The sequence below is a fragment of the Andrena cerasifolii genome, chromosome 11, assembly GCF_050908995.1.
Source record: "Andrena cerasifolii isolate SP2316 chromosome 11, iyAndCera1_principal, whole genome shotgun sequence".
NCBI classification, from domain to species: Eukaryota; Metazoa; Arthropoda; class Insecta; order Hymenoptera; family Andrenidae; genus Andrena; species Andrena cerasifolii.
The window spans coordinates 1,461,326-1,487,859 of record NC_135128.1 but is presented as its reverse complement, the minus strand read 5'-3'; the positions used below and the strand labels follow the sequence as shown (position 1 = coordinate 1,487,859).

Genomic DNA, 26,534 nt, shown 5'->3' with positions numbered 1-26,534 from the left:
GTATGGGGAAAATACTATTGCGTGATTGTTGACTAAATATTCAGTGGTCAATATCTTTACCAAAACAAGTTTGATACCAACTACTTTAACAGTCGCGCAACTAACTATGAAACTTCTACACACTATGTGGTTTTCAGGGCGAATGCAATAAATATTTTCAGGGTTGTATCTGCAGTGGTCGTCAAAAGATACAAACAAACTGAATACTAGACTTTATGTAATATGTTAGTATTACTGGTCTATTCTGTGCAACCCTCCAGTCTAAGGGATATAAATTTTAACATACATTTCTTTCTAATGGAACTGTCTTATTTCTGTTACCGTTCACAGTTTGAACTTTCCTTTGACGACTACTGTCTTGTTAACATTAACCTTTTGCATTTGAGCTGTGCTTCAGGACCACCATGATTCATATGTGACTTAAGTGCTTTTCTTTTCATTTAGTGCGGTAAACAGTTGACATTAAATTCCTAAACGTTGTTCTGTTTACTAATTTTATCTTGCATTATTATCAACCTGCCATATTTATATATCTTCCAACTGTTGAGTATTTTAGCTGTACGTAAATGGCCTCGAGTGCAAATAATTAACCACAACTGCAATGTTAATTGCATTCCAGGTATGTTTCTGCTGGTCTTCAGCACCGTTGCTGCAGACACAACGAAAGGCCCACCCTTAATCCCAGAAGAACTATTCGCGCCCAACGCGTCGATAGTCCAACCGAACAAAGCGATTCCGAACAAAGTACCCCCTGGAAATGATACCGAAATCACTTTTTCACGAAACAGCAAAGAATTCGTTGATTCGTCCAATTCAACTAAAATAAACCTCAATGCTAAGTCCGCTAAATCAGAGAGCGAGGAGAAAGTGGCAACGCCTATCAACAAAGACGTTGTGGCAGAGGGAATAAGGTCGAGCAATGAAGTCGACAGGTTGTCGAACTCCGATTCGACTAACGGGGGCTTGAAGTTCGACGAGATCCTCTATGCGGTATCTGGGAAGAGTTCCAGCCCGAAGACATTGACTAGACTGTCCAGGACCAACGATTTGACCAGTGTAACTACAAAACCAGCGTTGGAGGAGTCCAAGTTAGACGAAAAAACAAATAAAACAAATCGTATTCAGCAACTAGGGAACGACACGAGCGACCACGATACGAGCAAAAATATAAAATCTCTGGAAAATGGGGTGGAGTCCAAAGGGGAACAGAAGAGTGATACAAAGGCGACATCTGGAGGATCCTCGAAGGAGTTGGTCGAAATGTCTAACTTGAAATTGGAAACGGCGAGCTTTGGAAATGATTCAACGGTCAGGAACGCCCCTTTGTTGGGGCAGCTTCAGCAGAGGGTGAAAAAGGCGGAAGATTTGGGTCCGATGAAGAACTTGGAAGTGCTAGATCTGAAGGAGGCAGATGAGGGTAAAGGGACCGATGAGCCTATCTCATTGATCAACGACACGTATGTCAACTATTACAAAACATCCACGGAGAAGAACTTTGAGACTGGTTTAGGGAACCAGTCGGGGGCTTCTGAGAATCCCACGAATTTCATTTCTGATGAGAGCGCCGTGACTCACGGGCCTGGAGACCCGAAGGAGGAAGTGGAGGTCGTCGGGAACATGACTCACCCAACGGTCGAGAAAGTGGTGGAACAGCAATCTGAAGATTCAACGTTGAAGAACGCAGAGCACTTGGACGTGTTGAGTCAAAAATCCATTTACAATTCTACGAAAACAGTTGAACCCAGCCAAGCTTCTGAAGCACAGGAACTTATCAGTGAGAAGCACCAGCAAAAACTGGTGGATCTTACCACGCAAAGGCCAAACCCTGATGAAACTTCAACGCTGCAGGCTGTCTCCAGCCCCGTCCCCAGGGGCAGGACTATCGGCTTCTCAGGGATGAACGAATATCCAAGCCTGGAACCGAAGACCACGGTCGCCTCGAAGATCGACGTTTCATTCACGAAGAAGAACATCAGCTCGGATAAGTTACTGGACCAGAAGCCCTATCCTTACGCGAGATCGTCCGTGAAAGAGCAAATCCATAACTCCAGCAATCAAGTGGACCTGACGACTGAGGAACCTTCAGCATTGGAGAACACGATTGGCAGAGGTCGAGCAGAGGAGAAGTTCGTTGTCACAGAGGCGTCTGACGTCTTAGAAAACAGTATCCAGCAATTCAAATCGACCTATTACGAGAAAACAGCCAACGAATCGTCGACTGTCTCCACCACGGAGCTCCGTTCCTCCATCCCCATGACGACTGTGTCCTTGGCGAGGGTGGAGGAAGCTGCACCAACGAACCAGTCGACGAACGATAAATCCAACGATCTGAAGACAATCGTCGCTCCCGAAGAAAAATCGACGAGCACGGGAAATGACGTTCCTCGGTGGATCGAAGGTCGGGAGACGATTACTAGCAAGGGGAACTTCGACGTGACTGGGAACGGGATAACGGAAGTTAGCTTGAAGCCAGAAAACGACAACAAACGAACTTACGACCTCCCTTTCCAAGAGATTGCCAGTAGAACGACGCTCGCACCTTCGACCACTGAGTCCGTGGGGAAACCGCAGACAGAGGTTGGAATGCCTTCGAATGCCGACGTTCAAACGAACGTAGGGAGTTCTTTGTTGATTCGGTCGACTCTCAACGCCACGGAGCTTTTCACCGAATACCCGTTGGTCAAAGCAAATTTTTCAAAGGGGGTAATGTCGACGATCCCAATCGCTTCCCCCTTGGACGCCCCCACTGTGAGAGTAACTGAGAGCGCCATGATGCTGTCTGCGACCACCACCGATGAAATTCCAGTGGGAAATGCCACCGAGCCCCCTGCCCCATCAGACACGAATGGGACGAACGAAATCCCTACCAATGGGAGTGGTACTCTTAGCCCAGACGATGCCTTCGTGCAGACTACGACTAGCATCGCGTACGAGTTTGTGGGGTTGTCCGAAACGACCACCTATCTCAGTCAGAACGTTACTGAAGATGATTCAGACAGTCATGGACCGTTGAGTGGGGCTTTCACAACTGTGCCCACAGTTCGGGATTCCTTGGCGAAAAATTCATCCAACGAAGCCTCGACGATCAGTGTCTCAACGACGACGGATAGTTTTCTATCTATTAGTGAAGCGAAAACGGTTGATGTCGATGATAGATCATTGAGTATCGCTGTGACCGAACAAACGATTGTCCCAACGACGCAATTTAGGGATGATTTTACGACTGTACTGAGTGTAGTTGAAGGAGAAACTACTCAAACTTCCATGCTAGAGGATGTCCAGAATAGTAGTGTGATTGATGTTTGGACTACCACTAGTGACGAGGGCATTGTTACGACAGTTACAATGGGGCAGTCGCCTTCACCAGGTTCCAAAGATCCTCATTTCATATCGAATGCAACTGACACATCCACGGAATTCTCGTTGACGTCGAATATTGGCACGATAGATGATAGATGGATGGTTACTTCCAGCAGTCTGCGACCAAAGGTGGCAGAATTGAGTACTACGAGTAGTTCAAGTGCTACAGACATGCCTAAGGAGACGACAGGTGGTACGATGGTGCTGCCATCCCCTGAAGAGATCACATCGCTGGTTCGTATAGTCATGGAGGGCAGCTTGCAAGAGGTGTGTCCAAAAATGGATAAATTGAAGTTGACGCTTGCGGAGATTTTAACATCCGCCATGAATAGGTGAGTTTAAGTATGATGAAGCTACTCGTGATTAAGTTTATTTGTTGATAGGATGTCACGTTTACCCATTTTTGTTATTTGAATCCTGAGACAATTGGTGAACTTTTAAATTTGAATGGCAAGCGTACTACTGTTATGTTGTAAAAGAGTTGTAAGTGTTTAGTGACGCTTATGGATTAGGCGTTAATTGTTTTTTAATTGATGTGATAACGTAAATGGGATTAGTCCCTTATTTGTTTAATTTTTTTTATTCAAGGGTTTTCATAAACCTCAAAATTTTTACTTATCTACGTGTAACTGTCTTCAAGAATTTTAAAAGCTAGAAATAGTGATGCATAAATCAATCCCACATAAGTTTAAGATGTCTATAGGTTTTAGTTCTGATTTATATTTGTATTTTTAATATTTTTCCTTTCGTAAACTTTCTCCTTATGAAGAAACCACAAATCTATTAAATATCGCGAGAAGATACTTATTTATGTCGTAAGTAATTGTCGTCATTGCGTAAAAGTATCTCATTCCGTCATAACATAATTTTTAGGGCTTACGTTCGAAAAGGTACAATAAATCTGTGACCTTATTCAAAAACAATTAACACACACAAATGCTATGGAAGCACATAATATCAATCACACCTCTTTCCGCGTAAAATTTATTTTTTATATTTTGTATTCGATAATAAATATACGCCGTTCTATATCTATAGCTTTGTTTTATAACAAAATCAATACAAATTGTATAAAATATAATGGAAGAGATAGGGAAAGTAACTTTTTCCTTAAACTATAATAGAACTTAAAAGAAAATCTTCTATTCTTCTTCTTCTACTATTTATTTTCCTGTGCAGTTGCGTCGAAATATTGATAATGCAGTCTGCAATGGTGTAACGATTTATGGATACTTTTTTTCCTCTTTGATATGTTTATTACTAATAAATACTTTTTCTTATTTTATCGGTTTCATTACTATATGCTTATTATCTATTTAGAACTCATTTCAATGAAAAAACTGCCAAGTAAAGAGATGTAATTAAATTTATTGTACACTCAAATTCACGAGATCTGCGAAACCAATCAAATCCAAACAAGAAGTTTTTCTGTCACATAAATAATTAATCCATATCTGCAATGAATTATTAGCAACATCTGCAAATTAAACGCAGGACAACACATATGACAGCATTAAATTTTTAGACCATACTAATTAATTAGCACTTCCTTCTGTAGGTATTCTAGGATATAGAACATGGGTACCTGTTCAAACCAGAGACCAGAAATAACAGCTATTTTTTAAAAAATTTTCAAAAAAAGTCATTGAGAAAAAGTTAATTTTTATTTAAATGGAATTCAGTCTTCATTAAATACTGCATTAATTTTCCGAAAAATCAAATGATTAAAAAATATTAAGATTTATCTGTATTGGTTACTGATAACCATTATTATCAATGGAAATATTTTTGGGTCACTAATAACCATTACTGTCGACCAGAAATTTTTTTTGGTTACGAATAACCATTATCGTTGACGAGATTTTTTTTGTTACGGTATAACCAATATCTATTGCGGAAATTTTATTTTGTTTACAATGGTTATTCCTAACCAAAAAAAATTCTGGTCATCGATAATGGTTATTCATAACCAAAATCATTTAAACATAAACATTAATTCTGATGCCGTAACTTTTAAAATTTAGGTTATAACAGTTAGAGTCCCTGGTTCGAACTTAAATTTTTCCACTTGTAAAATTAACTGGTGCTCTATGAGAGCTCTGACGTAGTTTATTATAATGAAGTAAATTGCACTGTGGAGCAATTTTGTTCGCAAAGTGCACTGCGCCATTAATCCTATATTATCTTACGAAAATCAGATTCCTATACCTAAGGGGTTTCCATAACCGTGGAGTGCTTCGAAGTTAATATACATGTAATTTCCCCTTGATGCCATCAGAGGATGCTCAACAGACAATGACATGTCGCTGTGTCTCCTATTACAGGTCGGTTTCTGATAAGCAAATTATATTCCATCAAGATCCATGCCGAGAATCTCCGAGTCCGACTCCAACGCCATCTGGAATGCCGTTGACATCGATACTGGTATACGTCGTCGACGAGAACTCGAGGTTCGATAGCTCTATGACAAACAGCTTGCCCAATCTGTACAAGGAATCTCAGGATCGCGTGAAATTCCCAGTGACAGTAAGTTAATACGTGTACCAAGAGAACGTGAATGACATGATTGTTCATTGCTGAAATGATTTATTAATAAGCATATTTCTGCCTTTGATTTAAATAGCGCAGGAACTATTCGGCGATTTTTTTCCATCGAAAAAAAAATCAAATTGGTACTGTAGTATTAGAATTACAAAATTTCAATTTATAACTTGAACAAATTCAACGTTAACGTTTCAAATCGATTACTTTCCCTACAAACGAAACTTGAATATTAAAAAAAAAAGTTAAAAATTCTCTGTTGACAATATGGGATTTGATAAAATTTTTAAGTCAATTTTCCATTTCTGTAAAATTACTTTTGCATCACTTTTATATTCCCCTTTAACTTTTACCCTTACTTATATTGTTTTTAAGTACTAAATTATTAGTTATTGAAAAATCTACCCAGAAAAAACCTATTAGCGTTGGCATATACAATAAAAAAAGTGAACATATTTTATTCGTAGTTAGATGTAAATTTTAAACAAGAGTAATCGATTCAGTTAATATAGTTAACATATTCCGCCGCTTCCCCCACTCTTTTCAGATACACAGCTTTCTTCTGGTACAGGAAACGATTCCGGATTCCGGAAACGCGATAGCGGTCCTCGTGGTCTCCTCCGTTGCTTTCATCTGTCTGGTTCTTCTGACTGGTCTCCTGGTAAGAGGACTTTTTCACGATCACATTTCTCATTCGATCAAAAAACCCATGAAATGTATTCAGCTTGTGCTTCTTTCGTTGAATATTCAATAGAGTTTCAAAGGCGCGAAGAAATCACATTTCTAAAACGTATTACAAATCGAACATACCTAATTTCACCTTCTATTACAACAAGGAGAGTATACCAGGTTCAAGCTAGAGTGCGCATAGTGCACTACAAGTACTTATAACGATATATTAAGCGGATAGAGTGCGCTACTGAAAACTTTGCAAAAAAATATTTAAATCGTTGAATAAGAAAAAGGTTCAAAACGTTATTTCTTCCAGACCCTCGATATTTGCGCAAATTCGTGAACTTAAAACCGTAAATAACAATAAATTGCATGCAACACTCGCGCGTTGCCGCGGAGCTGCAAGACACCTATTCACAAGGGATGGTCTTAAGCCGCGTACTCACTTGTGCATTCGCCCCGAACGTGCATCGGGCGCGCACCGATTTTTTGTTCTTTCGGTGTTCGGCACGCGTTCGGGCCAATCCGCTTGCTGGCGGTGCATCAAAGCGTGCATTCGCATCCGAACAATACCATAAAGTGAGCGCCGCAAATCTCACTCAAGCACCAAACGCGCGCCGAATACCACCGAACGCGTGCCGAGCACCGAACGAGCAAAAAATCGATGCGCGCCCGATGCACATTCGGGGCGAATGCACAGGTGAATACGCGGCTTTATAACGTGCAGTTCTTGCTGTACACTTTCAAGGTATTGACAAATCAACATTGGCATATATATATATATATATATATATATATATATATATATATATATATACATAAGATTTGTGAGACACAGCAATTTGGACTCTATTTTGGGGCAGAGTTTTAAGTAGTACACTTTATGCATTTAACTCGGTCGGAGGCGCTACTGGCTTAAATTTACCACAGAGGCGCTAGTTGCGAAAATACGAAGACTGTTTGAGTTTTTGTTACATTTTTTAAAAAATTTTAATAAAGATTTTAAGATATTTCATAAATTTTGTTTGACTCTTAAAACGCTGTACTTTAACATAAAAATTACAAAGTTAAAAAAAAATATATTCTGAAACCGTGGGTTTTTACGTTTCAATTTTGGGTATTTTTCACCCGGTAGTGACAACCTGTGCTACAATATGGGGTGCGCCTCCCGCCGGATTGAAGCATTAATATAAATGGCACATGGACTAATTATTATACGCAAACCTTTAATTAAATCGGTGATCCGAACGTCGTACACTCCCCTTGTAAGTGATACAAAACTCGACCACCTTATCAAATATTTATATCATATAAATTTGCATGATTATCTTTGTTAGCTGAACATTTCTACGGACATTATTTTTGCAAGTAAAATGGATAGTACTCCACTGTTTAGTGATTTTCATTATCTCAGTTTGTATGCTCGCTATTGCCAAATTCACGAATTCATCAACCTGCAGAAATATTTCAATGTTTACTTGCCAAGGGTAGATTATATTTTTCCATGATTGCTATCTTTCCAAACTTTTTGTGAAATTTCTCAAAATGTCTCAACTCGTATGTTCTGTAAACTTATCATTTTCACGGGACACCGTTACGTTTAAACTGTTAACGCCCGTTGCAAGTTTAGCAGCCCTGCACACCTCTTACGAAACCAAAGTGATTCAAGGAAGGAACTAATGAAAGAAGATTTAGTTACGCAGGTCCGCAAAAATCTATGTTCTCTGAAAGGCCTCGTCGTACATGCATTAAGCTCATTTCGCGTGGTGTTACGTATTCATCCGTCCACACTTGTGATTTACTCCCAGTGTACGTAACAACGAATGACAAATAAATGTGTGTGTGTGTGTGTCTGTGTTGTCTCGCTTCTGCTGGGTGGAATTTTCGGGATTTTCCAATATTATTGAGAACGTTAGAAAGTATGAAATTTCGAGAAAAACATCCTCAATGAAAGGAAAGTTTCTCTAATTAAACGATTAATAATATGATTGAATATGATTTTGTTTTGTGTAATGCTATTACTATCCATCAGGATAATTATATTTCTTTACTTATGTACATTTCGCGTACCCGTATGTCGCATTATCAGTTATAAGTTGCAGACCATTTCTTTCAGTCTTCCACTTTGGAATACAACGAACACATGAGAATAATTACGGCGACATTTACAAATAAGAATAATTAAGAATAATTACCTTTAATTACTAGTTAGATAAGTCATATTATCAACTATGGTATGATATCTAAGATTCTTATCAGCATTATACGCACCTGTAGAAGCAAACATTTGAACATTTTTAAAAAATAGTACAACCTATCGCCACTTGTAATTAACCATGGAATCGAGAATAGTATTCAACAGATACAGTAGGGACACGATTATTCTGAATGAAATAGTACATTATACGGTATCCCCTTTCTATAGAAACGATAATTTAACCGGATCAACCGGCGTGCCTATAAAGAGGGTGGGCAGCAGGGCTTGAAACCGTTATTATAAAGATTTCGGTTCTTGAAAGAGTTATGAAGAACCTTTATTCGAAATAACCGTTATAAAGAACCTAAATATCAGACTATATAAGTATAAGTTACGGTTCCTATATAGCTCTATAACTTTTATTTTTTAGGTTCTATATAAGTTACAAAGCGGTGATAGAACCGATTCTTGTAACGATTGTACAGAATTTTACAGTAAATGAAATCACAACATATTACAACTATAGATTACGCTGTGTAACCAAATTGTTTAAAAATTATTATAAATAAGTAAGCAAATATATATTATGTACACATTTGTACATATATATACAAGTGATCCTTGCATACCGCCGAGTGTATACATATACATATGTACAAATCTGTACATAATATATATTTGCTTACTTATTTATAATAATTTTTAAACAATTTGGTTACACACAGTAATCTATAGTTGTAATATGTTGTGATTTAATTTACTGTAAAATTCTGTACAATCGTTACAAGAATCGGTTCTATCACCGCTTTGTAACTTATATAGAACCTAAAAAATAAAAGTTATAGAGCTATACCCATATAGCACACTTCGTGGCGGCAACGTTGCAGGATGGTTGCAGTAACCTTGCATTGTTGCATGGTTGCAGCGCAATGTGAATGTAACGTTGCTGCGACGTTGCCGTGCAACATTGCACGGGGCGGACATAGAATTATTGCTGCATAGTTGCATCAATTTTGCGGTGCAATATTGCACGTCAACGTTGCTACAATATTTCTGCAACGTTACGGCAACGTTTGGTAACGTTTCCACAATGTTACAGCAACGTTGCGCCAGTATTGCGGCAACGTTCCTGCAATGTTGCTGCAACTACCATTTGAACTTAAAATATTTCCGTTGTTTGTAATCATACGAGAAAATGTCTAAGGATAACAATGTTTGCTTCAGAGAGACGATTATTCTGACAGACGATTTTTGTCTCAAGGTTATATTTCCCGAAATTTCAAGATTATCGATGGTTTTTTTAATGGAATGACGTATTTTCATTACTGTAACATTATAGCCAATAAAAATACAAATTTAGCCATGTATAATATGTTGTCCTTTTTGTCTAGCAAGAATTTTTTTCCGATCCATTTTCTCGTACCATTACAAACAACGGAGATATTTTAAGTTTAAATGTTAGGTGAGTCACCCTGTATATTTTAATGCGTAGAATGACACATGGTGGAAGTTGTAGTACATACCTACTAGTGTTACAAAACCCTAATGGAGTTTGTCAAAATGAGTCTTCGTTTTTGAATAATTTGAGTTTACAGTTTTGCATGGTAGGAGTGTAAGTTCGAATACGTTAGCATTTTTATCAATCAGTGGTTGTAGCTACGGCGGTAAAGTGTTCACCTACGACACTACAGGTCGCCGGTTCGAATCCCCTTGGGGGAAAAGAATTTTCTTTGAGAAAAAGAAACACGAGCTTTATACTTCTATGATTCTGCACACAGTATTCACCGTTATTCATAATTTTGGCCCTACTGCCCGAAACGTTGCAGGAGGCGGACATAGAATTATTACTGCACCCTTGCGGCAACGTTGCGTGCAACATTGCAATCTTGCACTGCAACCATTCTGTAACTTTGCTGCAACGAGAGGGTGCTGTATGGGTATAGGAACCGTAACTTGTACTTATATAGTCTGATATTTAGGTTCTTTATAACGGTTATTCCGAATAAAGGTTCTTCATAACTCTTTCAGTCAGACCCTCTATATAACAGTTTGAAACAGTTATTTTCAAAACCTATTCAAGCCCTGGTGGGCAGCCTCTTTGGCCCGAAATTATTTCGCGCCTAGCAGCGTACTCGATTGGACGAAAACAATGAATAGTTTCCTTCCTAAATACAGTATAGATCCTTAAAAGTTTGAAAAGATAGAAAATCTGACATATCAATTATAGAATGTCCATAAATCAGTCTGCAATTTCGATTTACTAATCCTAAGTCACTAAGGAATGGTTTTCAGCTTATATTCGATAGTGCATGTATATTTTTCTTCTTTTTTGCTTTCCGTATCTGCACATGCATACTATTCTCATTGCACATTACACGCGTTGTCTTTGCAGACTACGTACGTACATCCTGTGATTTCCGAGCATTTTAAGAACCAAAGATTAATGTCCATCTACTAGCTTACCCTTTCCTTTTAAAGTTCAGAACTTCTACAGAAAATGTATTGCAGCATTTGCATAGAATTCATTGATTTTAACAAAGTTGAAATTAACATCTAGAAATACTAATTCTTTAGATATTACGAGACGCTGCACGACATTTCTCAGTTTCTTCCAACTTTGAACGTAGCAGAACAATTTACGCGTAGGCAAGATACTAAAAGAATGCAAAACGGGTTACAGACAATCTAGAAAACTGTGGAGTCAGCCAAGACCCCAGAATTCTTCCTAGGAATAAAGTATCACCTATCCTATTCGTTCTGCGATCTGCGAATACATACTAGGCGTCTTGGTCACTAGAAGGAGAAAGGAAAGCATAAATATGCATTCCTGCTCGAGAACGTGACGAAATGAAATGTCCTCTCATTGAGCGTGGAATTCTTCAGAGCGCTGTGTTCGTTCACGGTTTCATGGCTGACCAGATGAAACGCGATGCACTTTGATACTTGTCGCGAATAAAAAGGTACAAGTGTCGTCCTTGAATCGACGATTAGATCGAGCAACAATCACTTTTTCATTGGCTTTTGCCTCGTGTATTTATTCCATGCGCGTGAGCCTCGATGTCGATCCTGCCCGTGGAGACGTGTCTCGACAAGAGAACCATGGCTTCCTTACATGATCTGTCGTTTCGGTAGCTCGTCTTCGATGCGGAGACAAACAGCTCGAATTGAGCACCGTCGTTGTTTAGTTCGATGATGTTGCGACTTCAAACGCCCATTGCTGAAGTTCAAATTACTGTTTGCAATCGTTAACACTTTGAGTAGTGTAACATTTCGAAAAATGCCACTTTAAGGGGACTAGGCAGTCAGATCGCTCGAAAATCAAGTATTTTTGCGAATTAATTACAAGGAGATGAATACAAATTGTGACTAGTACTTTTGGGTAATGTTTGTTAATACTATAAACAGTAAAGAAATAATTATTTGAATAATATATACATATGTATGACAGCGCTACAGTTGCCTGGTATATAGGTGTTTTTTTTTGGAGCCGCTGTCATTTTGTTGCAGTGATTCTGGCCGTAAGAAATTGAATTGTGAAATATCCTCTGAAATTGATACTTTGCCCTGCTCCCATTCTACCCTGAACCTATTGAAAAAGAGAAAAAATCAAAATTATAAAAATGGCGGCTGTAATACGGCAAATTTTAAAGAAACTTGATTTTTCGCCAGGAAAAAGAGCCATTTTATTTTTTTTTTGTCAAAACAGAAGTTTTCACAGACTTAGGCGTAGGTTCAGGTCGTAACTAGACATGTTTCAGATATGCTGATTTTTTTCAAATCGACTTGTACCTCTGTTTTTTCGCAATCACTGCAAAACGAAGAAGAAATATGATTCCGAGAAAAACGCGTTTAAAGTTTCGAAAGAGGAATTAGTCTACCTGCGTGCGAGCAGAAACGGTTTCGGCTGTAAAATCCTTAATTTTGCAAATTTTAACATAAACCAAACGGCATTTTACTCGGGAAGGGTGGTAGGGGAGACCGGGGTAGATGTTACAGGGGCAGGTTGTTACAAAGCAGTTTTTTTCGCTTGGACTATCACTTCGACGATGAAGTGGCTGATGTGTTTGAACCATACACGGTTGTGTATGTTGTTTGTTTGTTCACGCGTTGTCACTTTATTATAGTTTTTGTGTTTTCGGTACTAATTGTAACTTTTCTCTTTCTACTTCAATCTTTTCTACCGAACAGGCAGATAAATGTATGTAAATTAATATTTCCACATTTGAATTAGTGTTCCTTTAGCTACAGATTCGTACCAAGAACATAAGAATACACCCAACTGGTATGAACTTATAGCTTTTTATACATAATGGTGTCAACCGGGGCAAGTTGTTACACAAGACAAGGGGCATGTTGTTACAGAGGAAAAGGGGTTACAATTATATTTAGTAATTAATTTATTAATTTAACCCTTTCAACTGTTAAAAGAAAAAACGAAAAGTAAAAAATCAAAACCTAAAAAGATTTTATTAAAAAGTTTTAAATAGGAAACTGATGACATAAAAATAAAAAAAAAACATACAGTAAAGAAAAGGCAGATGAGAAATAAAACCACCACAAATAATAGACACGAGTCCCCGTATGAAACGGACGACGATAATTAGTGCAACTGATTTCAGTAGTTTTTTATTATTTTTAAAATAGATTTTTTATTGTATATTTATTGTAATAGATTCTTACCATTAATAAATTCACTTTTGTCCAAGAAAATATAATTATATTACTCATAATAAGCCTCGTTTCGTAAAATTTAATCCTGTAACAAGTTGCTCCGTATTGTGTAACAACTAGCTCCTACTCGGGGCACGTTGACACAACGTGTCTCGACCTTCAAAATAGCTTGTCTCAAAATCATGGTTTTCGTTTAATTACATGCGATAGGGGTCATCGGTAGAGGAAAGAACGTACTTTAAGTGAGAGTCACTGATAGTATTGAATATGGAACGCAAAAAAAATAAAAAAATAGAAAACTAAAAAATGTAACAACTAACCCCGGTCTCCCCTACTTTCGAAAAATACAACAACAAAAAAATCGAGTTTCTGACTGCCTAGTCCGCTTAAGTCAATCTAGCCTTTCCGAGCGGTTGCCTCTGCCGGGAAAGTTTTGTACAAATCGCAGGAGGCGAACTCCTTGTGCGCTTTGTTTTCAAAGTAAACATTGGAGGAATCTTGGATAATACTTTCCATGCTTTCTAGAAAATTTCGACGTGAAAACAACGCAGGATGCAAGTCCTTCGGCGTGAAAACTCGCCACCGCCACTGAAAGTGTTAACACGATCGTTGTGGGAGTTAATTTTAATGCAGTTTGCAAATCATATCCCATTAGTGTACATCAAATCGGAAAGTATGCAACATCAGTCTTATAACTGTGCACGAATCGCTAGAACTAGAAATGTTGAAATTGTTACTTAGGATGGACGTTATGTCGCCATTGCTGCACCACAAAAGTCTGATAGTAAACATTACATGTTCCCTACGCAGCGAACGTGTTAATTATCTTGAAACAGAGTTTCAGCAGGTTCGAATTAAGTTGGAAGAAATTTAGGACGAAAAATATCTGTTGTTTTTTTCTGAATAAAGATGTAAGAAAATATAGAATGTATATACATGTATCGCAGGACAATTGTAAAATCAGCCTTTTCGGAATAGCTTAAACGCCTGTTTCACCTCAATCAGACTGAGGAATCATAGACTGTTCTAAATTACCGAGATAATGGGCCGTATGCATAAAAATAAGAAAATGCTTGAAAGTAATAAGTATAAGTAACAGCAAATACTAGATTTCGTATGCATAATCTTCTACTGGTACCAGATAGTAAATGATGGAAAATTTTAAGTAAATACTACTAGTATTTACTTGCAAGGGAACACCGCGAAGTCAAGAACAACGGTATGTTTCATTTGGGCCCTGTCGCCCTTTGAGGGGGGTGCAAACTAACTTCAAATTCAAATTCGCACTTCCACTTTTTCGCGTATAACTCCTAAAGTACAAGAGACAGAAAAATTGTTTCAAACAAAAGTTTAATGGTGCAATAAGCGCTACAAACTTCCGTTAACAAAATTTTGAAAAGTGTTAAAAATATATATATATATAACTGACGAAAAAACTCTTTTCAAAATTTTGTTAACGCAAGTTTGTAGCGCTTATTGCACCATTAAACTTTTGTTTGAAACATTTCTTTCTGTCTGTTGTACTTTGAGAGTTATACGCGAAAAAGTGGAAGTGCCAATTTGACTTTGAACTTAGTTTTCACCGCCATAAAGGGCGATAGGGCCCAAATGAAACACACCGTGGTTCTTGTCTTGAGTCACTCTAAAAACCCACAAAGTTGCGTTCCAATCGGTGAGTCCGGGTTCGCGGTGTTCCCTTGTGAGTTAAGTAAAAGAGGCTATGATTCCTCAGTCCATTTCTTTGTAAAAAGGCTAGACTTTTTTACAAGAAAAAAAAAATTTTACAATTGCCCTATGTTGTAGGTATATAGAATAACGGAATATTAGGTACCTACCACAAATACGATGTCCATATAGGTATTGGATTCATATAATATGCCCATTATTAACCTACATTTTTTGCGAAATTGAGCAATAATGTATTCCAATAGGCTCTACTAATTGTATTAAATAGGAAAAATTAATTTTTTTCAATGTGGGTTAGTCCGTTGTTGCTCTCAGCGCTTCATATGTATGTAGGGTTCCCTGGAATAAAATCGATATTCAGATAATCTAGAATCTAGACATGGGACTACAAATGATTAGCTACTTATGATACTGATACATGTTTCTGTCCTTTTTTAAGTAAAAGATCAGAATTTTTATACGATATTTTCTCGTACACTGTTCGTTTTGATGTCAAAAGCATTCAATTTTCATTCTATTGGTCCTGTCAAAAACACTGAATTCACTCACATTCATTTGTCCAGAATTGTTGATTTCAGTTTTTTGAGTGTGCAACTTCGTAAAATTTAATAAAACGTTCAAAACCATAGCTTGTGAGCACCGTTAACATCGCTGAATTTCGTTGCATTCATCTTTTTATTCACTGATGCTTACAGCTCACTCATCTGCACAGTCAGTTGCATTGCCATTGCTCATTAACTAACAATCACTCCGCATTTTGGTAAACAATTTGTTATAATTCAAATGCGTTATGCTGGCGATGAGGTCTTCCCACGAATACCTCAGAAGTTTGTGCAACGTCTAGGATGTTTTGCATTAAGCTTAACAGTGGACAGCGGATGTAGGGTCAGTTTCGGCCCTTAAGAGTATAATCCTTTTTTTCCAATTCGTTAAACAAACTGCTAATATCATATTTTTATCTAGTTGCGACCGAAAATTCTTATTTTCTTGATGCAGTGATCCGAATAAACAATAAGAAACATAACGCATTGTATATGTATAGCTCAGAATAGGTCCGAATAGAATAGACCAGGAGTGTCGAACTTCCCCACTCCGAGAGCCGCACGAGTCGGGCCCCCGGTCAGCCGGTTCCCCCACTTATTTTTCTCCAGGCGTTGCACGAGACCCGGCAGGGAGAGAGTGCAGCACCCGGAGGAGAAATTCATCAGAGTGAAGTAGGTGTGGAGGGGGCCGTTCTCCTACGGCTCTACGGAGCAGGCGAAGAGGAGAAGGAGTCACTGCGGCTCGCGAGCCGCTAGTTCGACACCCCTGGAATAGACCCTGCGTCCACCAGACGAGAGTGAAGTTATTCAGAAAGTGGAACTAAACGTTCATGAAATTATTTGCAGTTTATAATGAGGAAAAGGCAAACAAGGTTCAATTACGGTGAACGATGTCGCCCAGTATCCTTGGATGCGTACAGTCTCGACAGTGTCTCCGCCTACAACAGCGTCAGGCGGAAGGGTGCAGCCAGATCATCAAAAAGGAGCTACGGGAATCCCACTTTCGAAGATACGGTAAGTGTCAATCAAGTTTCTTAATTTCACCATTGGATAAACATTGAACATGGGATTTACTGCCGTGTGGCGATCAAATGAATAACTCTTTCATTAAAGTGAATTAGTACTAAAGTGAAATTAAGATAAAGGTGGTTTTTGTGACTTTTGCTACGTTTAAAAATAATTCTTGGATTTACGGAAATCCATGTGAAATTCGATCTTATTACATTCGAATTAAACGGATTTTCAGTCTTTGTGACACTTTCGAAAGGGTCTTTTTACAATACATACCAGAAATTTTTATAAAATTGAAATATGATACAGTCCAGGTGCAGTTGAAGTCATCGTTTCGCTGATTTGAAATTAGTTTAAAAATTTGAAATACTTTCGTAATTGTTTATTTAATGCGAGGCCAAATGCAAATTTCCATCTAGCATTTATCAAATTGAATGATAACTTTTGTTCTGGTACAATTAATGTGCTAAATATTGTCCAATTGTGCGTACAAAGTCGTAAATAATGAAAACAAACCAGTCTTTGTTCACCTGTTTCATTTTTTATGTGTATTGAGATGCTAACTACATTTCTCTAAATTTTCATACAATATGTTGCAATTCCTTTAATATTCTTATTGAGTTTATAAAATAGCTTATAATTATGACTTCATTTTTTAATATATATATACACAGATTCTAAAAAGTATTGTGTTACCCCGGGTCCACACTGAGGCGAACACGAACTAATACCCAGCAGCGTAAAAACGTTCTCTACGGTGTTCGCACGGTACGAACTCAGCGGATATAACCTCGTAAACGCAGCAGGGGCTCGGGTCCTTAACGCCTCCGAGTATTTCCAACCAAATAAACACAGCCCTGTAAAGGATCCTCCAGACGTTGATACATGTTGCATGCAACGTTGATACATGCTTCATGATACATGTTGCTACGTCTGTAGTTCGGTTTCCGTGCTTCAGCATCAGAAGCAGAACTGGCATCTTGCTCACCAGCTAGGTGCGTGAGCAAGATGCAAGTTTCATGAAACATATGTCACGAAGCACGTATCAATGTTTCACTGCAACATGTATCAGCGTCTGGAGGCCTCTTAACAAGTAGCAAAGGACACACTTGGCGGCTTGTAGCCTGAATAGTATCTTGCACACCACTTGAGTAGGTCTCCCCCTAGTCGCTATATCTACATACGCATCTCAAGGAGGCACTATAACACAGGTCAATGTTCTTAAGTGTATACTGCAGTTTTCTGGTGTTATTCTGTTGATCCGCCTCGCCTCCATTTCTGGTAGTGTTCGTAAACAGGCGACCCTTCACGGCCACCCGCACACTAAGGGGATAATACGCATGACTGAAGCTAATATTCACCTTTCAGTAATTCAACATTTTTGTACATTTTTTCTCCATCTTGACCAAAATATTTCTAACGTATTCTTGAGATTTTTCTGGTAAATATGGAACCAAACATGGCGCAATTCCGACAATTCTGTGTTCCGTTTATAATATCAACACTTCTTTATACTATATAGTCAGTAACAGATTTTCTTTAACAAAAAAGCTAGTAAAATTGTTGTTAGGGGGTGATTCGTATTTTTATAAGTTATTGGTAGAAAATAATTAGGAATTTTTAACAGGTTATATATATGTATTTTATACAAGTGGATCCATGTTCCATAGACAGTCACATCTTTCAAATTCTCTGATTAATTCAAGTACTTTTTCTCGAGACCATTCATTTTTGCAAAACACCTCTCGACGGCACAATGTTTCACACTTAATTAATTTCTGCAGCAGAGTAGGCCGCCTTTTGTAGACGCTATCTAATTTGAAAAGAGGGGCACTAAATGCCACCCGACACCCTGAGCGCAGCAATGAGTAAGGAACCACTCAATGACCGAATGTTATATAAATGTATACAGGGTCAGCGTGTTATCCTGCAACCCGCGCTCGCGCGAACTTGTAAAATGGCAACAGCGCCTCACGGACGCATTCCACTATAACCATGCACCGGCTCAGCGGAGAGCTGCCAGCGACCGCTGGATAGCAGTGATGCCCGAGCTCCGAAAATTTTAGGATGGTCTCTTTCAAATTAACGTCGCAAAGAGCTATTGGGAATTTCCCGGCCCAGGTAATCAAGCCGCGCGATCCGCTTTTATGATCGGTTTACCACTCGCACCCCAGACTAGTGTAATAAGGTTTGAAAATAATGTCGACTGATCTCGTACCCGTCTCAATTTAAATTTTTTTAGCCACGACAGGGTTGACCGGGGCGGTATACCCTTGTACGGAGAGATTTTTCGCCACCTGCGTGTAAAAGCCACAATAATGGCGCATTGTTAAAAAAAATGACATTAATAGAAGCCGGTATTGGGAAATAATGAGAGAGCGCCATCTACTGAAGTAAGCTCCGTAATCGGGTCAATCGCGATACAGAACTGGTGTCACACAAGTATTGAAACAGTGCAATAATGTTTTTGTCATGAAATAGTCTGTTAAATTTTACAAAATCGATCATCAAACATTCGAAATTCCCAATACTGCCAATTGCACGTGACAGCTAACCCGATTAGACTGATTTAATTATCGCCACCAGATTGCGTAGCGGAAATAAGAAAATGCCAATAGACATGGCGTTGAGTAGCTAAAACATTCAGACACAAAAATTCTAGAAAAAAAATTCAAACACCGCTACAATCGAAGACACGTCCCATTAGCTATCCCTTACGTCTGATCTAGGTATGCACTGCATTAAGGATACAATCATAAAAAAGAAAATTAGAACAATAGATTCTAAGGTCTGCAGAACTAACACGTAATTGAATAAAAATTTAATTTCTCAATTTCTGAAAGTAATGATACAGAAGTAACTAGCCTATTGTTTATCAACACCACGAATTTAAAAAAAAACAGCATTAAATACAGTATCAAATAAACAGTTTGCAAAAGCTTTTCACAACAATTATCATTAAAAAATTGATAAAAGAAAAATTAAGTAACATATTTAAAATTATCCAGCGTTAAAAGGGAATAATTTTTCTTCATTTTTCGGTGCAAATTGCATTCCGATATCTTTTATAGTTCAAAAGTTATACGAAAAAAGGCCCCAAATTTTTCAACCCAGGCAGGGAAATTTCAAATAGCTCTTTGCGACGTTAATTTGAAAGAGACCATCCCAAAATTCTCGAAGCTCGGGCATCACTGCTGTCCAGCGCTCGCTGGCAGCTCTCCGAACGCCGGGACGGTGCATGGTTTTAGTGGAATGCGTCCGTGAGGCGCAGTTGCCATTTTACCTGTTCGTGCGAGAGCGGGTTGCAGGATAAAATGCTGAACCTGTACAGGCTGCGCCTACAAAATGTACTTAGTGCTTTTTAAAAAACTCATTCCGTTACATAATAAATTTGTAAGAAATGACGGCCGAGTATGCGCATAAAAAACTAGCACTCTTCGAATTTGAGATACCATTTGATGTTTATAGGGTAAAGGACTCAATTACTGTCAACCTAAGCTGTTTTACTTAAAATAACCAGTAAATCTTGTGAAATGATACATAAAAAAATTTAGCATACAATTGAAACTGTAATTTATACGATACAACAAACAGCACTTAATTTTTTCTTCGTTAATTTGGATGAAACAATCAAACATTTTAAGCGGATATTAGGAGAGTGAAAACGATGACTTCCTTACTAGCAAAAGAGAAAACAAAACGTCATAGAAAATGCTGTAATTGTAATATTTAAGCTATTAACATAACACAATATAATGTTTTAGATAATATAAGCATCATAGAAAGTAATAACGATTGGAACGATTCAGCGATTCATTAAGTCTGTTTATTTATTAATTGGATGACAGTGATTGGTACAAGCATTTCAAGCATTTTGGTATTACTGTCACAGCAGTAGTTGCTCATGTATTAGGTTAGCTGGCAGTAATTGGAGTGTCAATAATTCAGTCAAATTCATTTTAAGAGTGTCAGTAATAGATCTTGATATATATTTTTGAAATTGATGAATATATACATAACAATCGAAGTTTTAAGATCCACCAATTTTTTTTCATCAAGTAAACACATTAAACAATAATAACTAACATGAACAACATATACTTTTAGTCTATAAGTCCAAAACTATAAGATAATGTCAGAGTCAACGCTTAAAGTGCCAGTAATTGGGTCCTTTACCCTAAGTAGTTTCAAATCTGACTAAATGTTCTTTTCATAGATGCACAAAACAATTTGTCCATTTGTTCATTTGTTCAAAGTTATAAGATTTTCAGGTGTTCGTTTCCTATTGCTTTGGTTTTTGGATGTGTTTTAGAGGACTGAAAAATAAAAAACAGGTGTTTTTTTTTTATTTTGGCCTATTTGCACGTTTAGAGAGTGAAACCACCTGTTGTGCCCTGCGTGATGGCTCGCAAGGCTGGTAGGGGATCTGGCGTAATCGTGGCTTCGGGAGTGATTAAAGGATAATAATCCACCGGGTGAACTGCACCATGTTCGTTTAAACTCAAAGACCAAGTCTTTATTCAAAAACACCTAAACTAGACTGAGATGTACAAGTAGGCTTTTAGCCTTGTTACCCGGTCGAGGGTCGGATCTCGAGTCTGCAGATTTGCGGAGTTAAATCGGTTTTATTTTCGCTATTGGGTGTGGTGCCGTGCCATGTAAGTATGGTCACGGCGAGGCGCTCGCATTTTTGCTGATTTCGTAGATTCGCGGTTGCCTCGCGACTGTCTTAGCTTAGAAACGTCTCAAAAGCGTTCTTGAGTAATACAGGGTGTCCCACTAAGGAGTGGACAGCGCGATATCTCTTAAAGTATTGTCGATAAAAATATAAAAAAATAGGGAATTGCATGGTTCGAGGGGGCCCATTTATTAGCGCAAACGAATTTTGTTTTCGATTATTATTTTAAAAGATACGATGGTCAAGTTCGGTTTTTCAAATGGAACTATTTTTTTTGAAGACCTGAATTGATAGTGCGTTCCAAGACAAATTCAATAAGCTTTAATGTATACACTTTATTTCCACTGGTTTTTAAGATATTGCGCTTGCAAATTTACTGATTTTCACTGCAAGAAACCCCTCTGGAATGGCAAAAACCGGGTGCGGTCTTACTGGCGCCACGGGTGGCACTGCCTGTTGAAATGGATACTTACCTGCCAAAGGTCTACGCCAGAAATGGCAGGCCCAAAGGCTGGACAATTCTTTTCCGTCAGAAATGCTACTTAGGTAGGTATCGTTACTTTTATTTCGCACTTGCTTCTACGCTCGGATGGCCGGTTCTTTTGGGAGGGATGCAAGTTGGATTGGTTAGGTTAGGAGGAGTGAAAGTTGCTAGACTAAATTTCAACCATAGGGAGCAGATTGTATCAGAACCAATCCAACTTGCATCCCTCCCAAAAGAACCGGCCATCCGAGCGTAGAAGCAAGTGCGAAATAAAAGTAACGATGCGCTTCTCAATACCGCAGATGTACCTACCTAAGTAGCATTTCTGACGGTAAAGTATTGTCCAGCCTTTGGGCCTGCCATTTCTGGCGTAGACCTTTGGCAGGTAAGTATCCATTTCAACAGGCAGTGCCACCCGTGGCGTCAGTAAGACCGCCCCCGGTTTTTGCCATTCCAGAGGGGTTTCTTGCAGTGAAAATCAGTAAATTTGCAAGCGCAATATCTTAAAAACCAGTGGAAATAAAGTGTATACATTAAAGCTTATTGAATTTGTCTTGGAACGCACTATCAACTCAGGTCTTCAAAAAAAATAGTTCCATTTGAAAAACCGAACTTGACCATCGTATCTTTTAAAATAATAATCGAAAACAAAATTCGTTTGCGCTAATAAATGGGCCCCCTCGAACCATGCAATTCCCTATTTTTTTTATATTTTTATCGACAATACTTTAAGAGATATCGCGCTGTCCACTCCTTAGTGGGACACCCTGTATAATATGTATAATAGTAGTGTGTATAATACGTGTGCTTGGGCGTTGCGGACATCACACCCCTCAAAGTTATAAGATTTTCAGCTGTTCCCCTCCAATTACTTTAGCTTTTGGATATGTTTTAAAGGACTGAAAAATAAAAAACAGATATCTTCTTATTTTTGCCTGTTTGCATGTTCGGGAGGTGAAACCACCCCTCAAAGTTACAAGATTTTCAGCTGTCCAAAAACCAAAGCAATCGGAGGATGGCACCACCTATTCTCATGAAATTTGAGGGGTGGTTTCACCCCCTGAACATGCAAACAGGCCAAAATAAAAGGCAGCCTATTTCTTATTTTTCTGTCTTTTAAAACATATCCCAAAACCAAAGCAATCGGAGAAGAACGCCTGAAAATTTTATAACTTTTAGGGGTGGTTTCACGCTATAAAAAAATCATTAAGCTGTAAGAATACCTGGAAAGAGAGCAGAGCAATGGCGGCCGGTCCGAGAAAGAGGGAAGTAACGGGTGACCCTATCTCTGTCTTACAGCAGGCTATGGATGTATAGTGCATGTGAATGAAGTTATCTGCGCACACAAAATACATTCGTAACACATATAGTACAGAGTGAGAGGTATAATAGGAAGAAGAAGGATAAGTTCACCCGTGATCTTCAATTTCCCTCGGACCGCTGTCGCCTCTACTTCTTCCCACTGCTGTTCTCTCTCCAGGTATTCATATAGCTCAATGAAAGAGACACGTATGTATATCTTATTTTTTAGTCCTCTAAAACATATCCAAAATTCAAAGCAATCGGAGGCGGACACTTGGGATACTCTCCTTGTTAGTGCATCTCCTCATTTTGTTCGCAAACCCTACCCTCTCCACGTCTACCGTGACTATCCAGACGATTACACATCTATTATACGTACAGTAGGGTCATGTGTTAGCTAACGGTGTTACTTCGTAAGCTGACATGTTTGCGTAAAATGTTCGTTAGCATTGTTCGCCTCGGTGTGGACCCGGGGTAAGGAAGTCGTTAAGAAATATTTCTACCCCTTGCATTACGCGCTTAAAACAAACTGGTTTGTTTTCATGTATTGCATCTGTCTATTAAGGCGGAAGCACGCATTCGACAGTCGAAAAACTGTTCGCCAACGAATTCGCGTATGCCTCCACACTAATTATGCGCTTATTTGGCAAATGATGAACGTTTCAACTCGTGATCGGGAATTGCGCGCAAACATTTGATCATCGACGAATAGCAAACATTTGTTTGCATCAAGTAGATCCACACATGTGTGTAATTGCTCACCGAATACCGATTGTGTGGTTCCGCCTTCAGGCAAATCTGTCAGAATAAAGATAAAGCCATGTTCACGATGTAACACGAATTATTCAGTGTGTTCAGTGTGATAAATGAACATTGTTCAGTTTTGTCACTTAATCACATGATTGTCGTTCTTGTTATGTATGTAGATAAAGTCCTATTTCTGGGATTTACTTGTAAAATAATAAGCTTAACAGAAGAAAGTAAATTACAAATGAAAAAAATAAATATGTATTAATATTGCAATTTTCTCGATTGGGAATCTACGTACATTAGAAAATGATGTCATGTTTATTTCATCTGTAGATTTATTTCTACTAATACACTTTCGTGAATAGTAATACATATTTTTCTTCTGAATTGAACCTTACGTTTATAGTTAGCAGACGTTCTTTTCTGTTTATAGCATGCATATAACACGTACTTGTAAATATAACTTAACCGTCCAGGTAAATGATACAAATTGTATTTTCGTAATATTTGTACCGCAGTAATGCGTAATAGTAATAGTAGAAACGTAACATTTTTTATGGACTATCATAAACAGACTCCACTTTCGCAGCTAAAAATAAGTAACATTTATTGCATATTTATATAAATTGGGTCACGTAATTCAATGGCTGCGTGGTACTCGTAAGTTGTTCATTCTGTAAAAATATGTTTTAAATTAATTATTGACTGTATTTCAAATAAAATAATGGACGAATATTCCAGTATTTATTCACTTTAGATATCACATCTTTGTCCTTTTTCAATCAGCGCATAACCTTTCGAAAACCGGAGAGAAATAATTGTTCCATTTAAAAGAAGAAAGTCAAAGCAGACCTCCGAATAGTAATAAAAATAATAAAAAATAGAAAAAACTAAGTTACCATGAATGCCATCTTTAATATTATTCAATATTTTTTCAACATATTTTTCACAAAACGATCAGTTTACATATACCTTTAAGTCATCTATTAAATTAAATGACTCATCGTGTATAATATATATATTTTATTATTTGATCGTAAGTAATACAATGATATCAAAGGTTTCTCTTTTGAATCCCTCCAAAAAATGATTGAAAATACCAAACTACAATTTTTAGTCGCATTTTGCGAAATAAGAAAATTTGTCTGTAGAGGTTTCAAAGTAAACGGTTTGGAAGTTGAATAGAATCTCCGTTATTAAGTATTGCCCAATTGAATGCTCTAAATGACACTTATATCATTGGTTCTTAACATTATATTTATCCATTTCATACAATGATATCACGCGAATTAGAAACTCATTAGAATGTAATAAGTGAGGTACCTATCCTTTGAAAGATATTATATTTTTAATTCCTGAAAGTAAAAATCAAGAAGTAACATGACAGTTGAGTGGGTAGTGACAGATTACAGGTTTGGCAGGCGATTTAGTATCGAGGCATTGAAATTAGCTAGCTAACAAAATCAAAAACCTCTCAGAGACTGCATCGTTCCCCACTCCCTTCTCTTAATTCCTCCTACAATCCTCATTCTTATTCGGTACATACATTTATATAACTATCAGTTTCTTCATTTTTAACACTCTGGCAAAACAAAGTAATATCTTCTAACACCAAAATTTAATTATAACTTAATATCAAGATTTAATTAAAAAAACATATAAAAATACATTTTTATGTTAAACGATTTTATTAAAAATGCACTAAAAATTAAAAAATAATTATTTTCTTGTACTACATTTTTGATGGTGTTAATATCACTTTAAATAAAATCGAGGAGCACCATGTGCAACCAGAAGTTGAAGTATTAAAGTGATTCATATCCTGTTATGAAATATCGCCCCACGATTTTATTTAAAGTGATATTAACACCATCAAAATTGTAGTACAAAAAAAATAATTATTTTTTAGTTATTAGTGAATTTTTTATAAAATCGTTTAACATACAATTTTTTTATATATTTTTTATTTCCTAGTTTTTGGTGTTTGTGGATTCACATTTCACAACTCAGACTTTTTTACAAGTATCTTTTATTGCTGCATACAGTTTAACAGTTTGCTTAAACGCTATAGTGCTACAATCAATAAAAAATAATTCTTTTCTTGTACTACAATTTCGATGGTGATATATTACGAACGTCTGCAAAGTTTTAGTATTACTATTCGTACATACGTGCCGGACCATTTCGCGATAAATAGTGTTTTTCGGTAGTCGCGATGCGACTAGCGTCCCGACCGCAGCGGCTTTTTGTCGTTTTCGCAAAGAACGCGAGTGACTCATTTCAAGTCGTTTGGATTTGTCGGGTTAATTTTTTTTTAAATATTGTATTGTCAGCCAAACTACACACGCCTGCAAAGTTTCAAGACAGTTTGATAGTTGGAAGTGGGTTAAATTTGAGTTGCCAGATTTGAACCATACATACAAACAAACATACAAACACACAAACAGAGGATCGAAGCTGGATAAAGGGCGAATTCCACTTACGCCCAAATCGCCCGTGCGTTTCATTAGGGCGGGTTTCCTTATACGCGACTGGACGCATCGTCAAGAATTCAAAGTCAATTTTCTCAAAAATGAAGCACAATATCAAAAAATGTTATTCCTTCTTATCGACTTATTTACTTGTTATAAGTCGAAAAGC

The 26,534-nt window shown here is 37.7% G+C and overlaps 1 protein-coding gene across 8 annotated transcripts in view; it reads left to right on the top strand.

The window, feature by feature from the left end:
- Nucleotides 1-26,534, top strand: part of LOC143374540 (uncharacterized) — a 179,134-nt gene that overhangs the window by 137,720 nt on the left and 14,880 nt on the right. For 6 of the 8 annotated variants that reach the window (XM_076822728.1, XM_076822723.1, XM_076822726.1 and 3 more), the window contains 4 exons: nt 620-3,692; nt 5,685-5,886; nt 6,449-6,562; nt 16,516-16,683. In XM_076822728.1, coding sequence (XP_076678843.1) covers nt 620-3,692; nt 5,685-5,886; nt 6,449-6,562; nt 16,516-16,683 — 3,557 coding nt within the window. Of the gene's footprint in view, nt 1-619; nt 3,693-5,684; nt 5,887-6,448; nt 6,563-16,515; nt 16,684-24,327; nt 24,630-26,534 lie in introns of those variants that run through there. The other 2 variants (XM_076822730.1, XM_076822727.1) reach the window with 2 other exon arrangements.